The 24,724-nt window shown below is 45.6% G+C and overlaps 1 protein-coding gene across 1 annotated transcript in view; it reads left to right on the forward strand.

Moving 5' to 3' along the window:
* The window catches only part of EIF3H (eukaryotic translation initiation factor 3 subunit H), a 178,783-nt gene that overhangs the window by 137,195 nt on the left and 16,864 nt on the right, over window positions 1–24,724 (forward strand). The window contains exons 3-5 of the mRNA XM_063924482.1: window positions 11,254–11,421; window positions 16,247–16,346; window positions 16,944–17,093. Coding sequence (XP_063780552.1) covers window positions 11,254–11,421; window positions 16,247–16,346; window positions 16,944–17,093 — 418 coding nt within the window. The remainder of the gene's footprint in view (window positions 1–11,253; window positions 11,422–16,246; window positions 16,347–16,943; window positions 17,094–24,724) is intronic.

A 24,724-nucleotide genomic window follows, 5' to 3' on the forward strand; every position in this document is an offset into this window, starting at 1 on the left:
CAGGCAATAGCGGTGGACGCTCTGGTAACTCCGTGGGTGTTCCAGTCGGTATATGTGTTCCCTCCTCTTCCTCATACCAAAAGTACTGAGAATCATAAGAAGGAGGGGAGTAAGAACGATACTCGTGGCTCCGGATTGGCCAAGAAGAACTTGGTACCCGGAACTGCAAGAGATGCTCACGGAGGACCCGTGGCCTCTACCTCTCAGGAAGGACCTGCTCCAGCAGGGACCTTGTCTGTTCCAAGACTTACCGCGGCTGCGTTTGACGGCATGGCGGTTGAACGCCGGATCCTGAAGGAAAAAGGCATTCCAGATGAAGTCATCCCTACCCTAAACAAGGCCAGGAAGGATGTAACTGCAAAACATTATCATCGCATTTGGCGAAAATATGTTGCGTGGTGTGAGGCCAAGAAGGCCCCTACGGAGGAATTTCAACTGGGTCGTTTCCTACATTTCCTGCAAGCAGGATTGTCTATGGGCCTAAAATTAGGATCCATTAAGGTTCAAATTTCGGCCCTGTCGATCTTCTTCCAGAAAGAACTGGCTTCACTGCCTGAAGTTCAGACGTTTGTCAAAGGGGTACTGCATATACAGCCTCCTTTTGTGCCCCCAGTGGCACCTTGGGATCTCAATGTAGTTTTAGGGTTCCTAAAATCACATTGGTTTGAACCACTTGCCACAGTGGATTTGAAATATCTCACGTGGAAAGTGGTAATGTTGTTAGCCCTGGCTTCAGCCAGGCACGTATCAGAATTGGCGGCTTTATCCTATAAAAGCCCTTACCTGATATTTCATTCGGATAGGGCGGAATTGAGGACTCGTCCTCGATTTCTCCCTAAGGTGGTTTCAGCGTTTCACATGAATCAACCTATTGTGGTACCTGTGGCTACTAGGGACTTGGAGGACTCCAAGTTGCTGGACGTAGTCAGGGCCCTGAAAATATATGTTTCCAGGACGGCTGGAGTCAGAAAATCTGACTCGCTGTTTATACTGTATGCACCCAACAAGCTGGGTGCTCCTGCTTCTAAGCAGACGATTGCTCGTTGGATTTGTAGTACAATTCAACTTGCACATTCTGTGGCAGGCCTGCCACAGCCAAAATCTGTAAAAGCCCATTCCACAAGGAAGGTGGGCTCATCTTGGGCGGCTGCCCGAGGGGTCTCGGCTTTACAACTTTGCCGAGCAGCTACTTGGTCAGGGGCAAACACGTTTGCTAAGTTCTACAAATTTGATACCCTGGCTGAGGAGGACCTGGAGTTCTCTCATTCGGTGCTGCAGAGTCATCCGCACTCTCCCGCCCGTTTGGGAGCTTTGGTATAATCCCCATGGTCCTTACGGAGTTCCCAGCATCCACTAGGACGTCAGAGAAAATAAGAATTTACTTACCGATAATTATATTTCTCGTAGTCCGTAGTGGATGCTGGGCGCCCATCCCAAGTGCGGATTGTCTGCAATACTTGTATATAGTTACAAACAAATCGGGTTGTTTATTGTTGGAAGCCATCTTTTCAGAGGCTCCTACGGTTATCATACTGTTAACTGGGTTCAGATCACAAGTTGTACGGTGTGATTGGTGTGGCTGGTATGAGTCTTACCCGGGATTCAAGATCCTTCCTTATTATGTACGCTCGTCCGGGCACAGTATCTTAACTGAGGCTTGGAGGAGGGTCATAGGGGGAGTGCACACCAGCTAGTCTAAAGCTTTTACTTTTTGTGCCCAGTCTCCTGCGGAGCCGCTATTCCCCATGGTCCTTACGGAGTTCCCAGCATCCACTACGGACTATGAGAAATAGAATTATCGGTAAGTAAATTCTTATTTTTTACGCCATATGGCGTGAAACAGTCGGCGCAACTTAGACACTCCGCCAAGAGTAGTGATTCCCCTGTTTGCAGACTTTTTCCTGACTTTTTGGTGTGTTAGTCATATACAAATTTGCTTTGTGTTCTAAGGGCCTGATTCTGATTTGGAAGTAAAGCAAAAGGAAGCAAATAACCCTGCTGCAATGCAAAGGGAGCAAATACAATTATATTTTCTCATATGTCATAGAGGATGCTGGGGACTCCAAAAGGACCATGAGGTATAGACTGGATCTGCAGGAGACATGGGCACACTATAAGACTTTGGGTGTGAACTGGCTCCTCCCTCTATGCCCCTCCTCCAGACCTCAGTTAGATTCTGTGCCCAGAGGAGACTGGTTGCACTACAGGGGAGCTCTACTGAGTTTCTCTGAAAAGACTTTTGTTAGGTTTATTATTTTCAGGGAGCACTGCTGGCTACAGACTCCCTGCATCGTGGGACTGAGGGGAGAGAAGCAGACCTATTTCTGTGAGTTTGTAGGCTCTGCTTCTTAGGCTACTGTACACCATTAGCTCCAGAGGGTCTGATCACTTGGTATAGCCTAGCTGCTCGTTCCCGGAGCCGCGCCGCCGTCCCCCTCACAGAGCCTGAAGATAGAAGCCGGGTGAGTATGAGAAGCAAGAAGACTTCAAAGGCGGCTGAAGACTTCAGATCTTCCGGAGGTACCGCGCAGCGGTCACGCTCCGCGCCATTGCTCCCTTCACAAGCGGCACTACATGGGTGCAGGGCGCAGGGGGGATGCGCCCAGGGCAGCAATAAAACCTCAAATTAGGACTGGCTACATATATATACATTGCCTAGGCAATGTATAGGGACCCCCGCCAGTATAAAAAAAAAGCGGGACCGAAGCACGCCATATAGGGGGCGGGGCTTCCTCCTCAGCTTTCACCAGCGCCATTTTCTCCACAGCACAGCTGCAGAGACGCTGCTCCTGTCCCTTCACTGCTCCTTCAAGTAACAGGGGGCACAAAAACGAGGGGGGGTCATGGCAATTTGGTGTTGATTATTATCATATAAAAGCGCTTACAGGTCTGGGGCATTGTTTAATTCCGTCAGACCGGTGGGGCGCTGGGTGTGAGCTGGCAAACTCCCTTTCTGTCCCTCTGAAGGTCCTTCTTGTGGGTCTGTCCCCTATAGCCCAGTGTGTTTGGGGGTGTCAGTACTTGTGTGTCGACATGTCTGAAATTGAATGCTTTTCCCTGGAGGAGGCTGGTGAGGGGGATGAACAGAATGTGGGAGTGACTCCGTCGGCACCGCCGACTGCTGATTGGGTAGATATGTGGAAAGTTTTAAATGCAAGTGTGGCTTTATTGCATGAAAGGTTAGACAAATCTGAGTCTCAGAACCAAGCATGGAGACAATCCATGGGTGATCTTTTTTAACAGTCTCAGACACCCTCAGGGTCTCAGAAACGTCCATTTACCCAGGTAGCGGACACAGATACCGACACGGATTCCGACTCCAGTGTCGACTATGGTGATGCTAAGTTACATCCTAAAGTGGCTAAGAGTATTCAGTACATGATTGTGGCTATTAAAAATATGTTACATATCGCAGAAGACCCCACTGTCCCTGACACAAGGGTCTGTATGTTTAAGGGAAAGAAACCTGAGGTAATGTTTCCTCCCTCTCATGAATTGAATGCTCTTTTTGAACAGGCTTGGGAGTCTCCTGACAAAAGACTGCAAATTCCCAAGAGAATTGCTATGGCGTATCCTTTCCCCTCGCTGGATAGATTACGGTGGGAATTATCACCCACAGTGGACAAAGCCCTGGCGCATTTGTCCAAGAAGGTGGCGCTTCCGTCCCCTGTCACGGTAGCCCTTAAGGATCCTGCGGATCATAAGCAGGAAACTACCTTAAATTCTATATATGTTACTACGGGTACGCTACTCAGGCCGGCCGTGGCATCGGCATGGGTGAGTAGCGCTGTTGAAAAGTGGGCAGATAACTTGTTATCTGACATAGACACCCTGGATAGGGATAGCGTAATTTTGACCCTGGGTCACATAAGGGACGCAGCGGTATATCTAAGGGAGGCTGCGAGAGATATTGGCCTCTTGGGATCAAGGGCCAATGCCATAGCAATCTCGGCTAGGGGGGCGTTGTGGACTCATCAATGGAATGGTGATGCTGACTCTAAGAAGGCTATGGAGGCTCTGCCCTACAAAGGTGAAATTCTGTTTGGTGAGGGCCTCGCGGACCTGGTTTCCACAGCTTCCGCGGGTAAGTCTTCCTTTTTGCCTTTTGTCCCTCCACAGCAAAAGAAACCGCCTCAATACCAGATGCAGTCCTTTCGGTCTCATAAGTTCAGAAAAGGACGTGGTTCTTCATTCCTCACGGCCAGAGGTAAGGGAAGAGGTAAAAGATCCCCGGCTGTCGCCAGCTCCCAGGAACAGAAGTCCTCCCCGGCTTCTACCAAATCCACCGCATGACGCTGGGGCTCCGCTGCGGGAGTCCGCACCGGTGGGGGCACGTCTTCAACTCTTCAGTCAGGTCTGGGTTCGCTCGGACCTAGATCCTTGGGTGCTGGATATTGTGACCCAAGGGTACAAGCTGGAATTCCAAGACGTGCCTCCGCACCAATTTTTCAAATCGGCCTTACCAGTTTCTCATCCAGAGAGAGAGGTAGTGTGTGCTGCAATACAAAAGCTGTGTCAACAGCAAGTCATTGTTACGGTACCCCCGTCACAACGGGTAGACGGGTTTTATTCAACCCTGTTTGTGGTCCCAAAGCCGGATGGCTCGGTCAGACCGATTCTGAACTAAAAATCCCTCAACCTTTATTTAAACAAATTCAAGATGGAATCTCTCTGAGCAGTGATCTCCAGTCTGTAAGGGGGGGATTTTATGGTGTCAGTCGACATAAAGGATGCATACCTACATGTCCCCATATATCCTCCTCATCACGCGTACCTGAGGTTTGCTGTTCAGGATTGTCACTACCAATTTCAGACGTTGCCGTTTGGTCTTTCCACGGCCCCGGGGAATTTCACCAAGGTAATGGCGGAATTGATGGTGCTCCTGCGCAAGCAAGGGGTCACAATTATCCCATACTTGGACGATCTCCTGATAAAGGCGAGATCACAGTAGCAGTTACTAAAAAAAGTGGGACCTGCTGGACAAGTGGTCCGGGTCTCATCTGCAGATGCACCGGAAGATAAGCCTGTCCCCCAGGGCCAGGATTTCTCTCCTGTGGTGGCTCCAAAGTTCTCACCTTCTAGAGAGTCGCAGGATCGGGATCCAAGATTGGATTCTGGTGACCACGGATGCGAGTCTCCGAGGTTGGGGAGCAGTCACACAGGGACAAAATTTCCAGGGAAAATGGTCAAACCAGAAAGCTTGTCTGCACATAAACGTGCTGGAGTTAAGGGCCATCTACAACGGCCCGCAATAGCAGTGGACGCACTAGTGACACCGTGGGTGTTTCAGTCGGTCTATGTGTTCCTCCACTCATCCCAAAGGTGATAAGGATCATAAGAAGAACAAGGGTTCAGGCGATACTCGTTGTTCCAGATTGGCCACGGAGGGCCTGGTATTCGGATCTTCAGGAATTACTCATAGGAGATCCATGGCCTATTCCTCAAAGAGAGGATCTGTTACAGCAAGGGCCGTGTGTGTTCCAGGACTTACCGCGGTTGCGTTTGACGGCATGGCGGTTGAACGCCAGATCCTAGCTAGGAAGGGTATTCCCGGGGAAGTTATCCCCACTCTACTTAAAGCTAGAAAGGAGGTGACTGCGAAGCATTATCACTGTATTTGGAGAAAATATGTGTCTTGGTGTGAATCCAGGAAGGCTCCTACGGAAGAATTTCAGCTGGGGCGTTTTCTCCACTTTTTGCAAGCAGGTGTGGATGCGGGCCTGAAGTTGGGTTCCATTAAAGAGCAGGTGTCAGCCTTATCAATTTTCTTTCAAAAGGAATTAGCCTCCCTTCCAGAAGTACAGACTTTCGTGAAAGGCGTACTGCACATCCAACCTCCATTTGTGCCCCCATTGGCACCGTGGGACCTTAACATGGTGTTACAGTTCCTTACGTCACATTGGTTTGGACCTTTACAAACGGTTGAGTTGAAATTTCTCACTTGGAAAGTGGTCATGCTGTTGGCATTGGCGTCCGCAAGGCGGGTGTCTGAATTGGCGGCTTTGTCTCACAAAAGCCCCTATCTGATTTTCCATGAGGATAGGGCGGCGTTGAGAACTCGTCAACAATTTCTACCTAAGGTGGTTTCTTCATTTCACATGAACCAACCTATTGTGGTGCCTGTGGCTACTGAAGCCTTGGCTGATTCCAAGTCTCTTGATGTTGTCAGAGCTTTGAAGATTTATGTAGCCAGAACGGCTCGGGTTAGGAAAACAGAGGCGCTGTTTATCCTGTACGCGGCCAACAAGGTTGGCGCTCCTGCTTCTAAGCAGACTATTGCACGCTGGATCTGTAATACGATTCAGCAGGCTCATTCTACGGCTGGTTTGCAGTTACCGAAATCGGTGAAAGCCCATTCCACTAGGAAGGTGGGCTCGTCTTGGGCGGCTGCCCGAGGTGTCTCGGCTTTGCAGCTTTGCCGAGCAGCTACTTGGTCGGGGTCGAACACTTTTGCAAAGTTCTACAAGTTTGATACCCTGGCTGATGAGGACCTCCTGTTTGCTCAATCGGTGCTGCAGAGTCATCCGCACTCTCCCGCCTGGTTTGGAGCTTTGGTATAAACCCCATGGTCCTTTTGGAGTCCCCAGCATCCTCTAGGACGTATGAGAAAATAGGATTTTAATACCTACCGGTAAATCCTTTTCTCTTAGTCCGTAGAGAATGCTGGGCGCCCGTCCCAGTGCGAACTCTATCTGCAGTAATTGTATGTAGTTATTGCTTCTGCAACACAAGGGTTGTGTTTTGGTAAAGGTCAGCCTGTTGCTGACCTTTTTGGTTCACGCTGTTAACTGGTTTTAGTTCAATGCCATGTTGTACGGTGTGATGTGGTGTGAGCTGGTATGTATCTTACCCTTAGTTTAACAAAATCCTTTTCCTCGAAATGTCCGTCTCCTCTGGGCAGAGTTCCTATAACTGAGGTCTGGAGGAGGGGCATAGAGGGAGGAGCCAGTTCACACCCATTCAAAGTCTTATAGTGTGCCCATGTTTCCTGCGGATCCCGTCTATACCCCATGGTCCTTTTGGAGTCCCCAGCATCCTCTACGGACTAAGAGAAAGGGATTTACCGGTAGGTATTAAAATCCTATTTTTTTTTTATTATTATTTTTTTTTTTTAGAAGGGGGTGAGAATCTTTAACCCAGGTTCTGTATTAAAGTGGTCCTATTTAAACACCATGGAGGTAGCCTCCCAAATTAATATTCGTCTTCTCTATTCTAGTGGCATCACTGATCCAAAGCTGTTCCTATGAGATTGCTAGTGCTGGTGTCATATCATTAGTTTAGTGCTGAAGGTATTTGCCTATACGACACTAAGGGGTTTATTCATGAAGCAGTGAAAAGAGCGGAGAAGTGAGCCACTGGAGAAGTTGCCCATGGCAACCAATCAGCTTCTCTGTATAATTTTATAGTATGCAAATTATAAATGTTACTTCAGTGCTGATTGGCTCTTCTCCACTGGCTCACTTCTCCACAATTTTCACTGCTTCATGAATAGACCCCCTAGAACCTAGGCAGAAATGTGCAATAGTAAAGTGTTCAGATGAAATCACTCCGGCATAGGTAACCGAATCCTTTCCTCACAAATCTACACACAACCCCCCCTCCCCCATACTCATAATTGATTAATAATGTTATAGCTAATACAGCTGTCTCCGTAGATTCTCTTCACTTTTGCACACACATTTACACGTCTGCATATGCTGTGTGTTTTAGCGTGTGCTATTTATCCGTTGCTATGGTACCATGTGGTGGATTACCATCACTCGTACAGATGCAGGGAACCTAAACCAGCCCAGGCAGCCGATGCCCGCTTGCGCCAAGTAATGAATAAAGATGAATAAAAATCATTTTCTGACGGTTCATTGTTTTCATGCAGTGGATTGGTGAAGAAACTCTTGGTAACCTACTGTATATATTGTAACTCTGCAGGGTATTGCACTAATAACATCCAGAAGTCCGACCAGTCCAGGTCACTGGTAGTTTTCACAGATTGGTCAACTTCACCCTCGTCTCTGAGTATTCCCTGCATCCGTGCTGTGCACAGATTCCGATCCGCTCAGATGTATCTTAATGCCTCCAGCAGATGTGCCTCTTATCATTAAAAATGGATTAACCTCACTGCTGATAACTTTGCGTGGGATTGTTTCAGTCTCCTAAGTGTCTGTAAGCATTTCCTCAAGCAAAAGCCGGGTGGGGGTAACAGAGACGTTTCAGAAATGTGAGGGATTTTTCCGTGTCTCTCCTGAAGCCGGGAGACACTCTGAGCGGAGAATTCCAGATAACCGTGGCGTCCGGCGTTTTTTATGATAAATGAGCGCAGTTCCCGCTAGTGATTCTAATGAAAGTGACAGCTCATATGTAAAGAGACGATGATCCTGCACATATGGGAACATGCCGTGGTGGATAGCGTTTGCAGTGTCACACAGCCGTCTGTGTTTGTGCGCTGCATGCAAGCGCAAGCGATTTTTTTACCTGCATGCAACGAAAAAAATAAACATTTGCAACGGTTTTGTTGCAACATGATTTGTCCAACATCAATTTTGCAACATTAAGCTGGATTTGTGGCTAATAATGAGGGTGCAATGTCTGCCTGTGTTCTGGGTGTACCCTAACACTCACTGGTCCTACGTTCTGTTTTGTGTTCCCCTGCACGGAGCACAAAAAAGAAATAAATCGCTGCCAGTCGGCCATCGATGTAGGAGAACCATCGGCTCTCCGACATCGATGGCAAACTAATATCTCCCATTTGGCGCTCTGTAGAAGCTTCCTCCCCTAAAACACATTATTCTATTGCAGGGATACTCAATCCGTTATCCCTCCAGCTGCTGTGGAACTATACAGCCCAGCATGCCCTGTTACAGTTTTCCTTTTAGGGTATGCTAAAACTGTGTCATGGTATGCTTGGGATATGTAGTTCCACAGTAGCTGGGGCTGCCACAGGTTGCCCACCGCAGTGTGTACGCATGCTCAGGTGTAATAGGTGTTGACACACTGGCTTCCCATGGGGCAGCCATTTTGTGAGCTGAACCAGTCATTGCATTGCGCCTCAGTGCTTACTATAGGCGGCTGCACTCCCCGTTCGCCCCACAAAATGGCCGCTCCCACTTTTGTATAGTCCCTTTTTCATGCATTTTGCATCTTGTTTCACTTTGTGTGTGTTCTTTAAACTTTGTTTTGGTATTTTTCTGTACACGGAGATTTACTTTCTGTTAAGTTTAGAGGCAGAAAATGAAGGAAATAATTATCAATAAGTGATCTGTTTGGCCGCACAGCAGCCGTGTCTTCAGTATCCGCATGAGGTGAACTCGGCAGATATTTGGAACAAATTATGTCCCACTTAAGCGAATGGACATCTTGACGATACAGATCTGAGATAACTGCTCTCTGTGCCTCTGGCAACAGCAAATGTAGAACGTGTGGGAAGATAAAGGATAAATGGAAGCAGATGCCGATTTGATTGGGGTTCTGATTTCTGCCAAACAAAAACTTTGCTGTCCGGCCATAAAATGAGAAACTTTCTGGGTCTCTCGCACAACAATATTGCCATACATATATGTGTCTAAATCAAACGGGGGCTTTAATTCCCCCCCCCCTTTCCGTTTCGCTAGCTTTGTTTTCCTGCCGCACTGCTGCGATTTGTTAATATTGGACAAAGCTCCATTCACAGCCTAGACTGGCTAACAGTGCTCTATGCTTGGAGAATGAGCTCGCGTTCTGCTCTGAAATGTGATCCATCGCAGAACTAGATTTCACGACAATTGTTTTTCTGTCCGTGAGTCTTTATAAGTCACCCAATACATTAATATTGACAGTATAATTGGGAATGGGACCTAGAACTGTAAGGTAGGGGATGTATTTTATGATCCGTGCAAACTACAGGCTTAATACATTTAGCAGGCCTGAGCATCTGAGGTATTTGAGGCACTTGGGTTAAAGTTACCACCTGTCCTTTCATTTCCAGGTGACTCCAAGGTTTTACAGTCTCTGCAAATGTTACTGCTTTTCAGTAGCTCTTCTGTACATAAGTCTTGAGATTTATACTTATTGTCCGAGTTTTATAAGATAAACATTGAAGTGTAAGTAGAATGCGTAGTAAAGTGATCCTGTCATGATGGGGGTTGTAGTAGGCCAAGGTCCACCGGGACCAGTCCTGGTCAACCTGTTGCTCTCTAGGTGTTGTGAAACTTCAAGCACCAGCATGCCTCGCTAGTTGATAGCTGGAAGGTTATGCTGTGCAACACCTGTAGCTTCAGAGATCTTCTGGTCCGGTGTAGACACTCCTGATTTGGATGCAGTTCATTTGCCGGCTGTCTAGATACCGGCGGTCAGGATACAGACGACGGAATCCCGACAACTGACCATGCAGACAGCCGGAATCCCGGCGCTCAGGGGCTATTCCCACTCCTGGATGTCCACGACACCCATAGAGTGGGAATAGAACCTGTGGCGAGCGCAGTGTGCCACCAAGCCCGAAAGGAGTCTCCTTGCGCTTGCCCCGTTGCCGACATACTGGCGGCCGAGTTGCTGCTGCCGGTATAATGACGGCTGGCATTCCGGCCGCTGGTAAATCACACTGATCCCTCCTGAACTGCTTACATGCACCCGTTAAGCACCAACAAGTAACTGAAGCTTATATTGGCATCTAGGACTTCAGCAAAGTCAGTGACATCATGGATGCATGAGGTACCTCAGTGGAGGCAGCCATTTTGTGTGCCCATGAGTGCAGTGTATTATTCACTGGAAATTAGGGAGCCTGAATTAATATTGGTTCAGTCTGCAGAATGAAAGTTTTCCTTTCACTGTGTTGGGTCTAGTTGAATACTGTAGTTCATTACCTATATTCTTTCCTTCCCTGTATATAGCAGCAAGTATGGAAAGACATAAAATGTGTATTTTTTTATTTCCCTGTTTTCCCCCTTTGGCTCCAAGTTCTATTCCATCACCTTGCAAGATATGAGCCTGGAAGGCCCTACTCTGAGATTCACAAGGGGCTGTACACAATGCATAATGCTTTCATTATGGGCCTATTCCCAGTTGAGGATTGGGTTGTGCGTTGAGTCAGTACTGAGCCATAGGTGAAAGCACCGTAAGGGGGGGAGGTCACTGTGTTGAAAGGAAGAAGCAAACTGTATTTAATCACCTAATCGATGCCAGAAAAACGCAATTGTGCATGACAGAAGTGTTGATTGTTACGAGGTTTATGCATGATATCAATTTTAACGCCCCCTCTTCTTTTCTTTTTCTTTCCCAATTTAGTCCAGTATCAGATGGAGATGATGCGAAGCCTGCGTCACGTCAACATCGACCACCTCCACGTCGGCTGGTACCAGTCCACCTACTACGGCACCTTCGTCAGCCGCGCCCTGCTGGACTCCCAGTTCAGCTACCAGCACGCCATCGAAGAGTCTGTGGTGCTCATTTACGGTAAGGGGACGTTTTCCCTCCCAGCCCGCCGCCGCCTCGCCTGCTGCGCATTGATAATTCTTACATTCAGTGTCTGTTACTGTATTTGCAATGCAGCAGCGCTCTCTCTCTCCCCCCGATTGGGGTGGTGGTGGAGGTTAAACGTCTGAGGTAGCCTGGCAGTCCCTTTTAAGTAAATACCAACTCTGTGTCTGCAGCAGCCCAAGCAGCGGCTCAGTCTAGACAGCGTTTCCTTCTCCGTGTTTATTTTTCTTGCTATCAGAGACCTGATGTGTACGCTCTGGAATGCTGGAGAGTGGCCGCTTCATTTTTATTCCTCCGTCTCCTCTCCCTCGGTGAAGGCTGGTGGAACCTGACCAGATGTCTAACAAACCTCGATTACTAGAATGTCTGGCTCCGTAATACATGACTGACCAATCATAACGCCATGCGCTAAAGACTTTCCTTTTTTTTTTTTTTTTTTTCTCTTCTTCTTTCCTCCTTCTTTCTCTATTTCTCTTCCTCCCCTCTCTCTCTTTCCCTTAATACCTCTGACAGGGGCGCACAAACGCTGCTCTGTTTCCCCGAACACAAACATTTTTTTTTTTTTTTTTTTTGCTTCTGCAGGTTTAATGGTGTTTCCTCAAACTCTCCAGACCAGATGTTCTGCGCTGTATCAGAACCATAGGCAATTTAACAGCTTTATGGCTCCCCCAACATCCCCACCCCCCCTTCCCTAAACGTTCGCTTTGCCATATCTGGCAGTCCAGCATATAGCTTCCAGCTGAGAAGTGAAGGCTGCGTCCTGCGTATCTGTCAGGAAAAATACTAATGAACGCAATCAATCTTCCTCGCTGCCCCAAAATTATTTCAGTATGTTAACAATTGGATTACTGTAAAGAACAAGTTGTTAAAGTATACTTATGTTGGCTGGAAACATTACATCACGGCCTGATGAATTTTCCACTTGTTCTGTGTCTTCTGTCTCGTTTTGTCACCTTTCTGTTTGAATGGGCAACGTTCGGGGGAGACTAGTAGGAGCTTATTGCCGAACATTACGCAGAAAGAAGTTTGTAGAGCAAACACGCTTTCCAAATAATTATTGTAAAATTTTTATTTAATGAATATAATGTGAAAATGTCTGGTATGCTTATGTTGCGTTTTATGACCATTTTACGAAAATCTAATTGGTGCATGTAATAATATATCACGTAATAGGTAAGTTTGAAATTTTAGGTCCTGGGCGCTCTTATGAAGCAGGAACAGAGTCCCTTTTTGCGCTCCTTTTCTAACTTTTTTTTTTTTTAACTACAGGGGGGTTTAAATATTGATTATAATTTTATTTGACCCTTATTTTTATTTACGCCATAACCGTACATCGGTAAGGGTCCTGTTATCTAGAATACTCTGTTTACCTCGTAAAGCTTTTGTTTAAAAAAAATAAAGTTGGTGGCTCCATAAAAATGAACAGTCTTTCAGTACGACTGCCGATGGTATTCCACACCTCATTAAACTGCTAAGCCGCCTCACTTATAGTGACTGCAGGAGGGGAGACCTTGGCGATAAAATGATTACTATTATTGTTTATATAGCACTTTTCTTCAGCAAAAATACAGCACAGAGGTTTAGTATTACAGCAAGAGGAACAACCTGAAAAACAATGACCATAGTGTACGTAACTTAATGCAGGGTTGGTGCAGCCATTTTGAGTAACATCTCACAGGTTACATAACCCTCACATGAAAGTTACCAGGTGAGGCAGCCATTTTGGGCGCATTACATAAGTTACCCTGGGTGGAATAGGCAACGCTACAAAGTGGGGAATTTGTAGTGTACTAAAGCTAGAGGCAGAGCCCTTAAAGAGCCATCAGTTCCAAGTATTTTTCACCACACTCGTGGGTGTACCAGGTGAGGCAGCCATCTTGGACGTACTACAAAGGTCACAATGTGTGAGATAAACCATACAAGAAACAGACATATACGGGTGACCAAAACATGTAGTATGATGTACACTGAAAGGATAGCTCCACGTGTTGTGCATGCTGTCCAAGAAAGAACCATCCGAGGTAGCCATCTGGGGGGCACTGCGTAGGTTACAGCTGGCAGGTGGCGCTATTAGCAGAATTGTAACATTCAGATGGTGGGGGAAGAAGAAGAAAAATAGGAAGACGTTAACAGCAGTAATAAAACCAATGGTGACAGCACTATAAAAGTATGGTAAAGATAACAAAGACTAAAAATAATAGAATGCTGCAACAAGTCGCATGTCTCGGCCTAGCGTCTCCCTCACTCGAGTGTGCAGTGTTGTCGCATCTAGCAGTTTTTTTTTTGAGTGTGACACAAATGCAGGCCAAGGACTGATTGCAAATAATTATCTTAAACAATACACACTAGATATCAGCTGGCACAGGGGTAGGTTATCCCCTGGACCTTCTTCCGTATCATTAGGATGGTGTCTTGGTGTTAGCAGATATATCGGTGACGTAAACCTGATTCTGCAAAAACTGGTCCCGCCCCTGTGTATTAATCAGCCAATTAATTTGTTGTGTTTTTGTAAAGCTGTTAGTTCCTGCCTTCCCCTTTAATTAGGGAAGCCCCTCCCACCTAATATGGCAGACTGCTACAGTGCATGACCATGCATGCTTTACTGAAATAGTTAAATATGAACATTGCAATTCTTTCATGCACATTGTGTTACCTCAGTAGTGCGCAGTTTTTGATGTGTAAACTAATGTTAAATTGTGGCCAACATTGGACATATAATATATATACAGGTTGAGTATCCCTTATCCAAAATACTTGGGACCAGAGGTATTTTGGATATCGGATTTTTCCGTATTTTGGAATAATTGCATACCATAAGGAGATATCATGGCGATGGGACCTAAATCTAAGCACAGAATGCATTTATCTTTCATATACACCTTATACACACAGCCTGAAGGTAATTTTAGCCAATATTTTTTATAACTTTGTGCATTAAACAAAATGTGTGTACATTCACACAATTCATTTATGTTTCATATACACCTTATACACACAGCCTGAAGGTCATTTAATACAATATATTTAATAACTTTGTGTATTAAACAAAGATTGTGTACATTGAGCCATCAAAAAACAAAGGTTTCACTATCTCACTCTCACTCAAAAAAGTCCGTATTTCGGAATATTCCGTATTTCGGAATATTTGGATATGGGATACTCAACCTGTATCAAAAGATATAAATTGCTGTGCCAGGGAAAACAGAGGTTTATAATTTGCGAAGTATGTCCAGCATGCTGGGCTTTTCACGTTTGCATGGCATGCGGGAGGAGCTAAGCATGCGGATGGAGCGTCTCTGGCTAAGCGGGCGGATGGAGCATCTCTGGCTAAGCGGGCGGATGGAGCATCTCTGGCTAAGCGGGCGGATGTAGCGTCTCTGGCTAAGCGGGCGAATGTAGCTTCTCTGGCTAAGCAGGCGAATGGAACGTCTCTGGCTAAGCAGGCGGATGGAGCGTCTCTGGCTAAGCAGGCGGATGGAGCGTCTCTGGCTAAGCAGGCGGATAGAGCGTCTCTGGCTAAGCAGGCGGATGGAGCGTCTCTGGCTAAGCAGGCGGATGGAGCGTCTCTGGCTAAGCAGGCGGATGGAGCGTCTCTGGCTAAGCAGGCATATGAGGCGTCTCTGACCAAGCAGGCGGATAGTGACTGACCGCTATGGAGACTTGCTTTTTCCATTCATACACAGTAGCCAGTATGTCTCTGCTGTCTGACCTGCATACATCCATTATGATACAATAAGATGTGGGACATGTTCCAGCCGCAGTGGGATATTGGGTTAGTGCTTTCTAAATCTATTCATGGCTACAAATTTCACATTTAAATTTAAATATTACACAATTCTTTTAAACGTGCGTTTGTTCCTTACATTTAAAAAAAAAAAAAGTATACTTAATATTTTAAAACCTTTATTTTGAGCGTGCATGTGGATAATGCAGTTAGAGGTGGCTTACGAGGTGTAATTAGCACCTGACCTCCAGGTCTTAGGTTATATTTGGGTTATATAAGATACATTACCCAGTATTCCGTACTTGCATCTTCCCAGCCTCCCTGCCTCTCCGTTCTCAGCATCCGCACTACCACACAAGGCGAGCGGACACTGGGCCATAAAATAAGATGTATTTACACCTGCTTCTGCCCTAAGTGTTCCAGAAATTGAACAAGCCCTTGCCTACTGTAAATATTCTCCATGGAGCAGGCTGTAAAACAGAACTTCCCAGTAGGTATAAGTGCGCCCCATCTGCTCTCTCTCCCCGCTAGTTCTGCTGTCTGTGCCTGCGGACATGAGACACGCGTTGTTTGTGCGGAGGGATCCGTATCTCAATGACCTGAAAAGATGGTTCTGTGGTCAATCTGTTCCTAATTTCACATGCTCCAGGGGCAGGCAGCGTGCCTGGAGCTTTGTCATCTGCACCCAACTTGTAGTAATTGACTTCGTTGAGTATGGCGAACCATAAGTGGGTATGTGCATAATAAATATTAAAGACCCAGGTTTCAGTATGTCATCTACTTTCGTCGGCAGGTTCAAGGTAGGTATTTACCTGCAGATTCAAGGTAGGCACCAACCAAGCTGTATTAACTTTTATTGGTGTGCCAGCCCCTCTATATATGGCGGACACCGATTCTGTTGATTTAATAATCGTACACCTCATAACTCACCTTATGGCTGTATTACTGCTGCGATGGACTTTCTTAGAGAGTAAAAGAAATCAAAACATTTCATTCAAGAATCCCCCCCCCCTCCCCCAGAAGTACAAAAGTATTTGGTGCTCCTCAATAACCGCCTCTGCTTTTGGGCTTGTTTAGATCCGATTAAGACTGGCCAGGGTTCGCTGTCTCTCAAGGCTTACCGACTGACGCCGAAACTGATGGAGGTCTGCAAGGAGAAAGACTTCTCTGCCGAAGGGTAGGTGTGTTGCCTGGGTGTATGGACCTGGGCTTGTCCCCTGTTTTTTTGGGTTGTGGGCAAGAGCCTAGCTACGATAGGTGCCGGGAGGGCAGCTGATATGGGTCCCAGAGCTCAGAGGAGCCACCTCCCCAGTCAAAGTTCTAGGAGTGTCCTTTGTGGAGGCTCTGTGATAAAATTTAAATTTAACTTTTATTGTAGATCTATACCCCCCCCCCCCCCCCCCAAAAAAAAATCACACATCAAAGAAATATTGCAAATAACTTAAGTATTAAATATTGAGTTCAGTAGTTAATACTTCACATAACCCAAGTGTAAAGGGCCCCATACACTAATGCGTCATGTCGGACCCTCATGCACGTTCCTGCCATAGGGGGCAGCACCTTAATGTCGGATAAATCTACCCTTAAATTCCTGATGGAACCTGGAACCCAGACATTGTATGTGGGTTGGGTTTCTGGCCCAGCTTTTAGGCGGATTGTGGCCACTGGTCTGTTCATGAGTGTTCCCCACAATATGTATGAGTTTTCGGGGAAGGAGGTGTTCCGTGACACGCCCTTTGGTTCTCATTGGCTGTGATTGATTTCCCGCCCACAGATTGAAGAAGGCAAACATCGCCTTTGAGCACATGTTTGAGGAGGTTCCAATTGTTATCAAGAACTCGCATCTCATCAACGTGCTCATATGGGAGCTGGACAAGAAGGCACCTGTAGCTGAGAAACACGAGCTCCTCAGTCTGTGCAGCAGGTGAGGAACCGGGATCTCCATGATATAAAACGTCTGTGGTTTATACAGAATGATTTGCTGTTCTGTAAATGTACCCCATCCCCCTTCCCTCTTCCCTCATGCTTTTTTGCATAGATTCATATGTATATTGCTACAGTGTATGTCTGCATCACTCTGTAATAGTCCTCGTGGTAATCGCTGGTGATCCCTTTCTAAGTAACCCGCATAAGCGAGGGGCGAGCTGTGACTATATGGACAGGTGTCTCGTGTAAGCTCAGTAGATAGCTTTCACCTTGTGCATAACACACACATGAAAAGGGGGAGATTTAGCAAAGCTTGAAGAGCAATAAAGTAGAGAGACAGCACCAACCAATCAGCTCCTGTCAAAGTTGATACTATGGGGGATATCCAGTTACCTGCGGTACATTACCGTGGATAATATCACCCAGGGCTGTCCTATTAGCACCAATAAGCTGGCACAAGCTGCTGCTTATTGGGATTTTTGTGTTACTGCATTGGTGCCGGTTCCTGACAGCTCCCGATGCAGACAGGGTAGCGCTGCACTTCTGGGTACCCGGTTACATGACTCCTCCCCCCATCATGTGACTGCCGTCGGGGGTGAGGTAAGAGGGGGGGTGCGTGTCACGGCGCTTTCCCGCCTGGGGTCACAGTGCTGAGGGCCGGCACCTGGGCCGTGGCGCCCTCACTGCAGTCCCAGCCTCCTGCTGGGGCGGGCATGAGACACTGACGGGTCGCCGCGGCTTATCGGGGGTTTTATTTCACCTGAACTGGGCAGGCAAAACCAAATCCCCAGAAACAGCACCGTTTTCAAGCAAAAACGGGTCTGTTTCTCACGAAAACGCACAGGTTTCCCTGAACCTGTGTGTTTTCGGGAGAGAGGCTGTTTTTTTTTGTTTTTTTTTACGGGCGATCCTAATTGGATAGCCTGTAAAAAATAAATAAAAATAATAATAATAATAATTGTGAAACAACGGACAACAGTCCGAAAAACTGACGTTTTTCGCACCCGATATTTTATCTCCTCTAATAGGATACCACCCTTTATCTCTCTCCAAGCTTTGATAAGTCTCCACCGTTGTTAGAAATGCAATTTGAGTTAGATGAGCTCTAGTGGTGCATCTGTTAAATTATTACAGCATCTCTGGTTCATGAGTACAGAGTATAAAACAAGAGAGTGCGTTTTTCGTGGCAGTAATTCTTTTTTTGGTTTTACACTTTTTGTTTGTTTTTATCTTGAGCCACCGATATAGGAATTAGACTGTTTCGCTGTTGTAAAGGTTTCCTCACACAGTAATATACAGTTCCGCTCGCTCGTCCCCGTCACTGCGAGCGTATCACCCACAGATCTTTATGTCCAGCAATGGCTGAAGATTTTACGGTCTCCATCGTACCCCTGACATGCCTCCCACCTTATCACATAGACTTCTAGACATCACCTCGTTTTTTTTATTCTGTTCCATGGCTGTACGATGGGTGGGTGACCTCAGAGCTTACAGCCAGCGTTCCTGACAGCCACAAATGTGTTCTCTGATTCATGAGGCTTTTATACACTAACTCGGCAAAGGGTTAGGAGCCGATGGCCGCAGTTCTGCTCATTCGCTTGGTGGTGGTAGCAGCGGATAATGTCGCCGCTTGCCAAAGACACTGCCATCCTGCTGTGCGAAATCAAATCTTGCACAATGTGTATATTGAATTAAATACTTGTTATACAGCCTGTTTGGAAGGACACACAATACATCATCTTATTGGTTTGGAAAGAAGTCAGATTGCTGCTATTTCCTCTTGGAACTCGGGAAGAAAATGTATTGCGAATGTAAACCTATAGCGAGGGGGGACGTTAGGCCAGGCGTAACACTTCAGCTGATCCAGTAACATTATAAAACTGAGCTAATATAATGTCATGCTACACACTATAAAGCGTCTCCGTCTGGATCTGTGTTCCTGGCTAATGCATAACTTATGGCTCCTTTCTGTAGGCACTTATGAGGGGGTAGGATTACTGCGTGAAGGGGGGCTTATTTTTTATTTTTAAATTGTTATTCTACTGGGTTATGACATTTAATTGCAGACCTCCCCAGCAGCAGCGGCGTTAAGCATAGGCTGTAAATTCCCCATTGAGCACCTCTTCATGTATTCCTCTAGAGGAGCGAGGCCTTTACTAAGCCGCACGTCTTCAGGTTGCTGAGTTTTATAGGCCGTGTTCACACATTCACTGTCTGCAGCCACATCTGACGCTGCACCCATCCAGCAGCTGCTGCATGTAAGTGGGAGAGGCTGCCACAGTAGCACACAGTCTGACATACATACATACATACATACATACATACATACATACATACATACATAGCCCGTGTGGTGTGTACATGATGTCTGCAGTCCTCTACACATCAGTTTGTGCGGCACTTACTGCATAAATGAACAAAGATGCAACAACAGATGGTTTAGTTCCTTTAATATAGTACGTCAATATCATACACTGAAATGTTATGGTATAGTGACGCAACTTGTGAAAATATCATTGTGAGTGTGATATGTGTATACATTGTCTGTGTGTATACTGTATATGTGTGTGTGTGTATACACTGCTCAAAAAAATAAAGGGAACACTAAAATAACACATCCTAGATCTGAATGAATGAAATATTCTTATTAAATACTTTGTTCTTTACATAGTTAAACGTGCTGATTTTGTTGTCAGCACATTGAACTATGTAAAGAACAAAGTATTTAAAAAGAATATTTCATTCATTCAGATCTAGGATATGTTATTTTAGTGTTCCCTTTATTTTTTTGAGCAGTGTATATAGATATATATATAATATAATATAATAGATATATATAGATATAGATATATATATAGATATATAAACAGAAAGTTCAGCACTCACCAAAGCAAGCTCACTTATTTTCACAACATCAATAAATAAATGATGGGGGTTTAGTTAGTGAATTGGCCAATGCACGGAAGCCTGCAAACCGCTCGCCAAGGTACCCCACCTTCATGCAGGTCCTACACTATCACAGAGTCTCAAAAATTAAAACCTAACAACTGTATCACACATAATATAACTGCAAATATGCCCACTTGGTTTACTGTGTATCTGCCAAATACTCCATGGCTTTTAAAGGTACACTAGTCACCTGACACTGGCTGATAAATTACTAAAGAACAGCTGACTCAGGTTTAAGATAATTGGGCTTGCATAGGGGTGCATGAACAAAGCTTGTGGCCACAGTTAATAGGAGTTCGACCGTTTTTAAATTCGAAACATACCCTCCCGCCGGGACCCGAATTCGACATATTCAATGAAAAAAGGAATCGACAGTCCCGCTGTCGAAAAACGGACCAATTGACGGATAGTGTGCGTCCTGGATTCGACTTTTTGGACGGCACAAAAGTGTTTAAAAAAAAACAGAAAAAAATTGCGTGGGGTCCCCCCTCCTAAGCATAACCAGCCTCGGGCTCTTTGAGCCGGTCCTGGTTGTAAAAATACGGGGGGGAAATTGACAGGGGATCCCCCGTATTTTTACAACCAGCATCTGACTCTGCGTCCGGTCCTGGTGCAAAAAATACGGGGGACAAAAAGCGTAGGGGTCCCCCGTATTTTTAACACCAGCATCGGGCTCCACTAGCTGGAGAGATAATGCCACAGCCGGGGGACACTTTTATACTGGTCCCTGCGGCCGTGGCATTAAATCCCCAACTAGTCACCCCTGGCCGGGGTACCCTGGAGGAGTGGGGACCACTTAAATGAAGGGGTCCCCCCCTCCAGCCACCCAAGGGCCAGGGGTGAAGCCCGAGGCTGTCTCTCTCCTCCCCCCCCCCCCCCCCCCCCATCATCCAAGGGCTGGGGATGGGGGCTGATAGCATTGGGTCAAATAAAAGAATATTGTTTTTTGTAGCTGAACTACAAGTCCCAGCAAGCCTCCCCCGCAAGCTGGTACTTGGAGAACCACAAGTACCAGCATGCGGGGGGGGAAACGGGCCCGCTGGTACCTGTAGTTCTACTGCAAAAAAAATATCCAAATAAAAACAGTACACAGACACCGTGAAAGTAAAACTTTATTATATACATGCATACCGACACACATATACTTACCTATGTTCACACGTGTCTCGGTCCATTTCTCCAGGTAGAATCCATGGGGTACCTGAAAATAAAACTATGCTCACAAAAATCCTGTGTAGCATCTGTCCTCTTCTTTTTATAATCCACATGTTTACACATGGGACCCCTTTCCCCGAATGCCGGGACCCCCCGTGACTCCAGGAGTCACGGGGGGTCCCGGCATTCGGGGAAAGGGGTCCCATGTGTTAAAATGGGACCCCTTTCAGTGCGTGGTCCGGGTAAATACGTTTTTTTTTTTTTTTTTTGCCAAGTACGTGGATTACAAAAAAGAAGAGGACAGATCTACACTGGATTTTGGGGAGTATAATTTTATTTTCAGGTACCCCGTGGATTCTACTTGGAGAAGTGGACCGAGCCTTGTGTCGACATAGGTAAGTATGTGTGTGTCGGTATGCATGTATGTAATAAAGTTTTACTTTCACGGTGTCTGTGTACGGTTTTTATTTGGGTATTTTTTTATTGCAATAGAACTACAGGTACCAGCGGGCCCGTTTTCTCCCCGCATGCTTGCGGGAGAGGCTTGCTGGGACTTGTAGTTCTGCTACAAAAACAATATTCTTTTATTTGACACAAGGCTATCAGCCCCCCATCCGCAGCCCTTGGATGGGGGGGGGGACAGCCTCGGGCTTCACCCCTGGCCCTTGGGTGGCTGGAAGGGGGGGGGGGACCCCTTGGTTTAAGGGGTCCCCACTCCTCCAGGGTACCCCGGCCAGGGGTGACTAGTGTGGGATTTATTGCCACGGCCGCAGGGACCAGTATATAAGTGTCCCCCGGCTGTGGCATTATCTCTCCAGCTAGTGGAGCCCGGTGCTGGTGTTAAAAATACGGGGGACCCCTACGCTTTTTGTCACCCGTATTTTTTGCACCAGGACCGGACGCAGAGCCCGGTGCTGGTTGTAAAAATACGGGGGATCCCCTGTCAATTCCCCCCCCCCCGTATTTTTACAACCAGGACCGGCTCAAAGAGCCCGAGGCTGGTTATGCTTAGGAGGGGATTTTTAACCCATTCCCACCCCTTCCCACTGAAAAACATGCTCTGATCTCTTCATATTATTTTAGTCAGTTAAAAAAATAAAAATTATTCTTTAAAAAAAATACATAAATAATACTTGTGGCTCCTAATAGACAAACCAAGTAGATAATCCCTTCTAATATAAATAGATATGCTATTAGCAACAAACAAAACACACAAAAAAACATGTTTTTAAATTTTATTATTAGATTCCGCACCAAAATGAGGCGGACTGAAATTGACGAAATGACTGTCGAAAAGCACTGTTGTCGAATCGACATTCTTCAATTGAATATACTTTTGTCGAAAAGCCACATTTTTACCATAGCAGATATGTCGAATTTGACAACTGTCGAATTTCAAAAAGTCGAATCTGAAACGGCCGTTTTTTTGTCGAATAGTACTGTATTGCATTGTCGATTTTTTTTTTTTTGTGTTTCGAAAATGCCCCGTTTTTCGACATTTGCGGCAATTCGACCGCAATTACATATACCCCTAAGTATGTAAATATGACACCCATGGAATTCCTTTTTTTTTTATTCTTAAAGTGTTCCCCTGAGGAAGTCTGTTTTATGGATGAAACGCGTAGGGTTTAAGGTGACTAGGTTACCATACTACAATTGGGAGCCCCCACCACCGAGCTCACATCCTGGGGTGGTTGGTGGCAACAAATACATCTGTCCGAATGTATCTGTGGTTCCTGGAAGCACCTGTATGATGATGCGAAATTGAGCTGGCATTTGTATTGTGTTTTAAATTGGATGCTTTTACAGAAATACATTTTTATTAATCTAAGGCCTATGGCCATTGGTTTTTGGGTGTTCATATTTTGGTGAGAGGGTATCTTTACAGAAGGAGCATCATTTGGCTGAATTGGAAATAAAACTGCGTATATATTTCAAGTTTGAACATCCAATCAAGTCCGTCAAAGAATATACCGTTGAGAATTTTGGACTCTTTTTGGACAATTATGCGTATATAGTGCACTCTGGTTCCATTTTTCTCTATACACCTATCGTTCCTGACAGGGGCTCTACCGTGAGGTGCTGCTGCGACATTAAGCGCGTGATAAAGGTCTTTGTTTCTTGTGTGTATGTATATATATATATATATATATATATATGTGTGTGTGTGTGTCTGTATACACCACAAAACATTTTTTGTAGGGATCTGTGCCAATCCCCTATAAGAAATGAGACCTATGCTAAATATTTATAAAACGTATTTCTAGATATATATAATGAGAGGAAATGTTTGATTTGGAACAAAATTCCATTGAACAGCTCCTCTTGATACATACTGACCATGTTAGAATATTACATTCCAAGGATGAAACAAGTTATTTGGTCAGTCTTTATTCTGTCGGCATATGTATTGCTCAGTGACGTGTGGTGAGGCAGATCCTCTCCTCTCATACTATACACCAGAGTTTTGACTATATAAAGTATATGGAAAATATAAATAATATATTAGAAATATCATCTTTCTATTATTCTAATCATTTTTGTAGTCAAAACTCTGCAGTAAAAAGTCTGTGACAGGCGAGGCAGCCTATCTCTTCCACACATCTCTGATCAAAGCTCACTAAATTTCCAGCAGTATATACTGCCGCACCTGTGTATAATACCCACGTGTATATACTGCTGCACCTGTGTATAATGCCCACATGTATATACCGCTGCACCTGTGTATAATGCCCACATGTATATACTGCTGCACCTCTGTATACTGCCCACATGTGTATATACTGCTGCACCTGTGTATACTGCCCACATGTGTATATACTGCTGCACCTGTGTATACTGCCCACATGTATATACTACTGCCCACATGTATATACTGCTGCACCTGTGTATAATGCCCACATGTATATACTGCTGCACCTGTGTATAATGCCCACATGTATATATTGCTGCACCTGTGCATAATGCCCACATGTATACTTTATATTGCTGCACCTGTGTATAATGCCCACATGTATATATTGCTGCACCTGTGTATAATGCCCACATGTATATATTGCTGCACCTGTGTATAATGCCCACATGTATATACTGCTGCACCTGTGTATAATGCCCACATGTATATACTGCTGCACCTGTGTATAATGCCCACATGTATATACTGCTGCACCTGTGTATAATGCCCACATGTATATACTGCTGCACCTGTGTATAATGCCCACATGTATATACTGCTGCACCTGTGTATAATGCCCACATGTATATACTGCTGCACCTGTGTATAATGCCCACATTTATATACTGCTGCACCTGTGTATAATACCCACGTGTATATACTGCTGCACCTGTGTATAATGCCCACGTGTATATACTGCTGCACCTGTGTATAATACCCACGTGTATATACTGCTGCACCTGTGTATAGTGTCCACATGTATATACCTCTACCCCTGTGTATAATGCCCACATGTATATACTGCTGCACCTGTGTATAATGCCCACATGTATATACGGGTGGTCTTCAGT

This window comes from Pseudophryne corroboree, chromosome 5 (genome assembly GCF_028390025.1).
Source record: "Pseudophryne corroboree isolate aPseCor3 chromosome 5, aPseCor3.hap2, whole genome shotgun sequence".
Lineage (NCBI taxonomy): Eukaryota > Metazoa > Chordata > Amphibia > Anura > Myobatrachidae > Pseudophryne > Pseudophryne corroboree.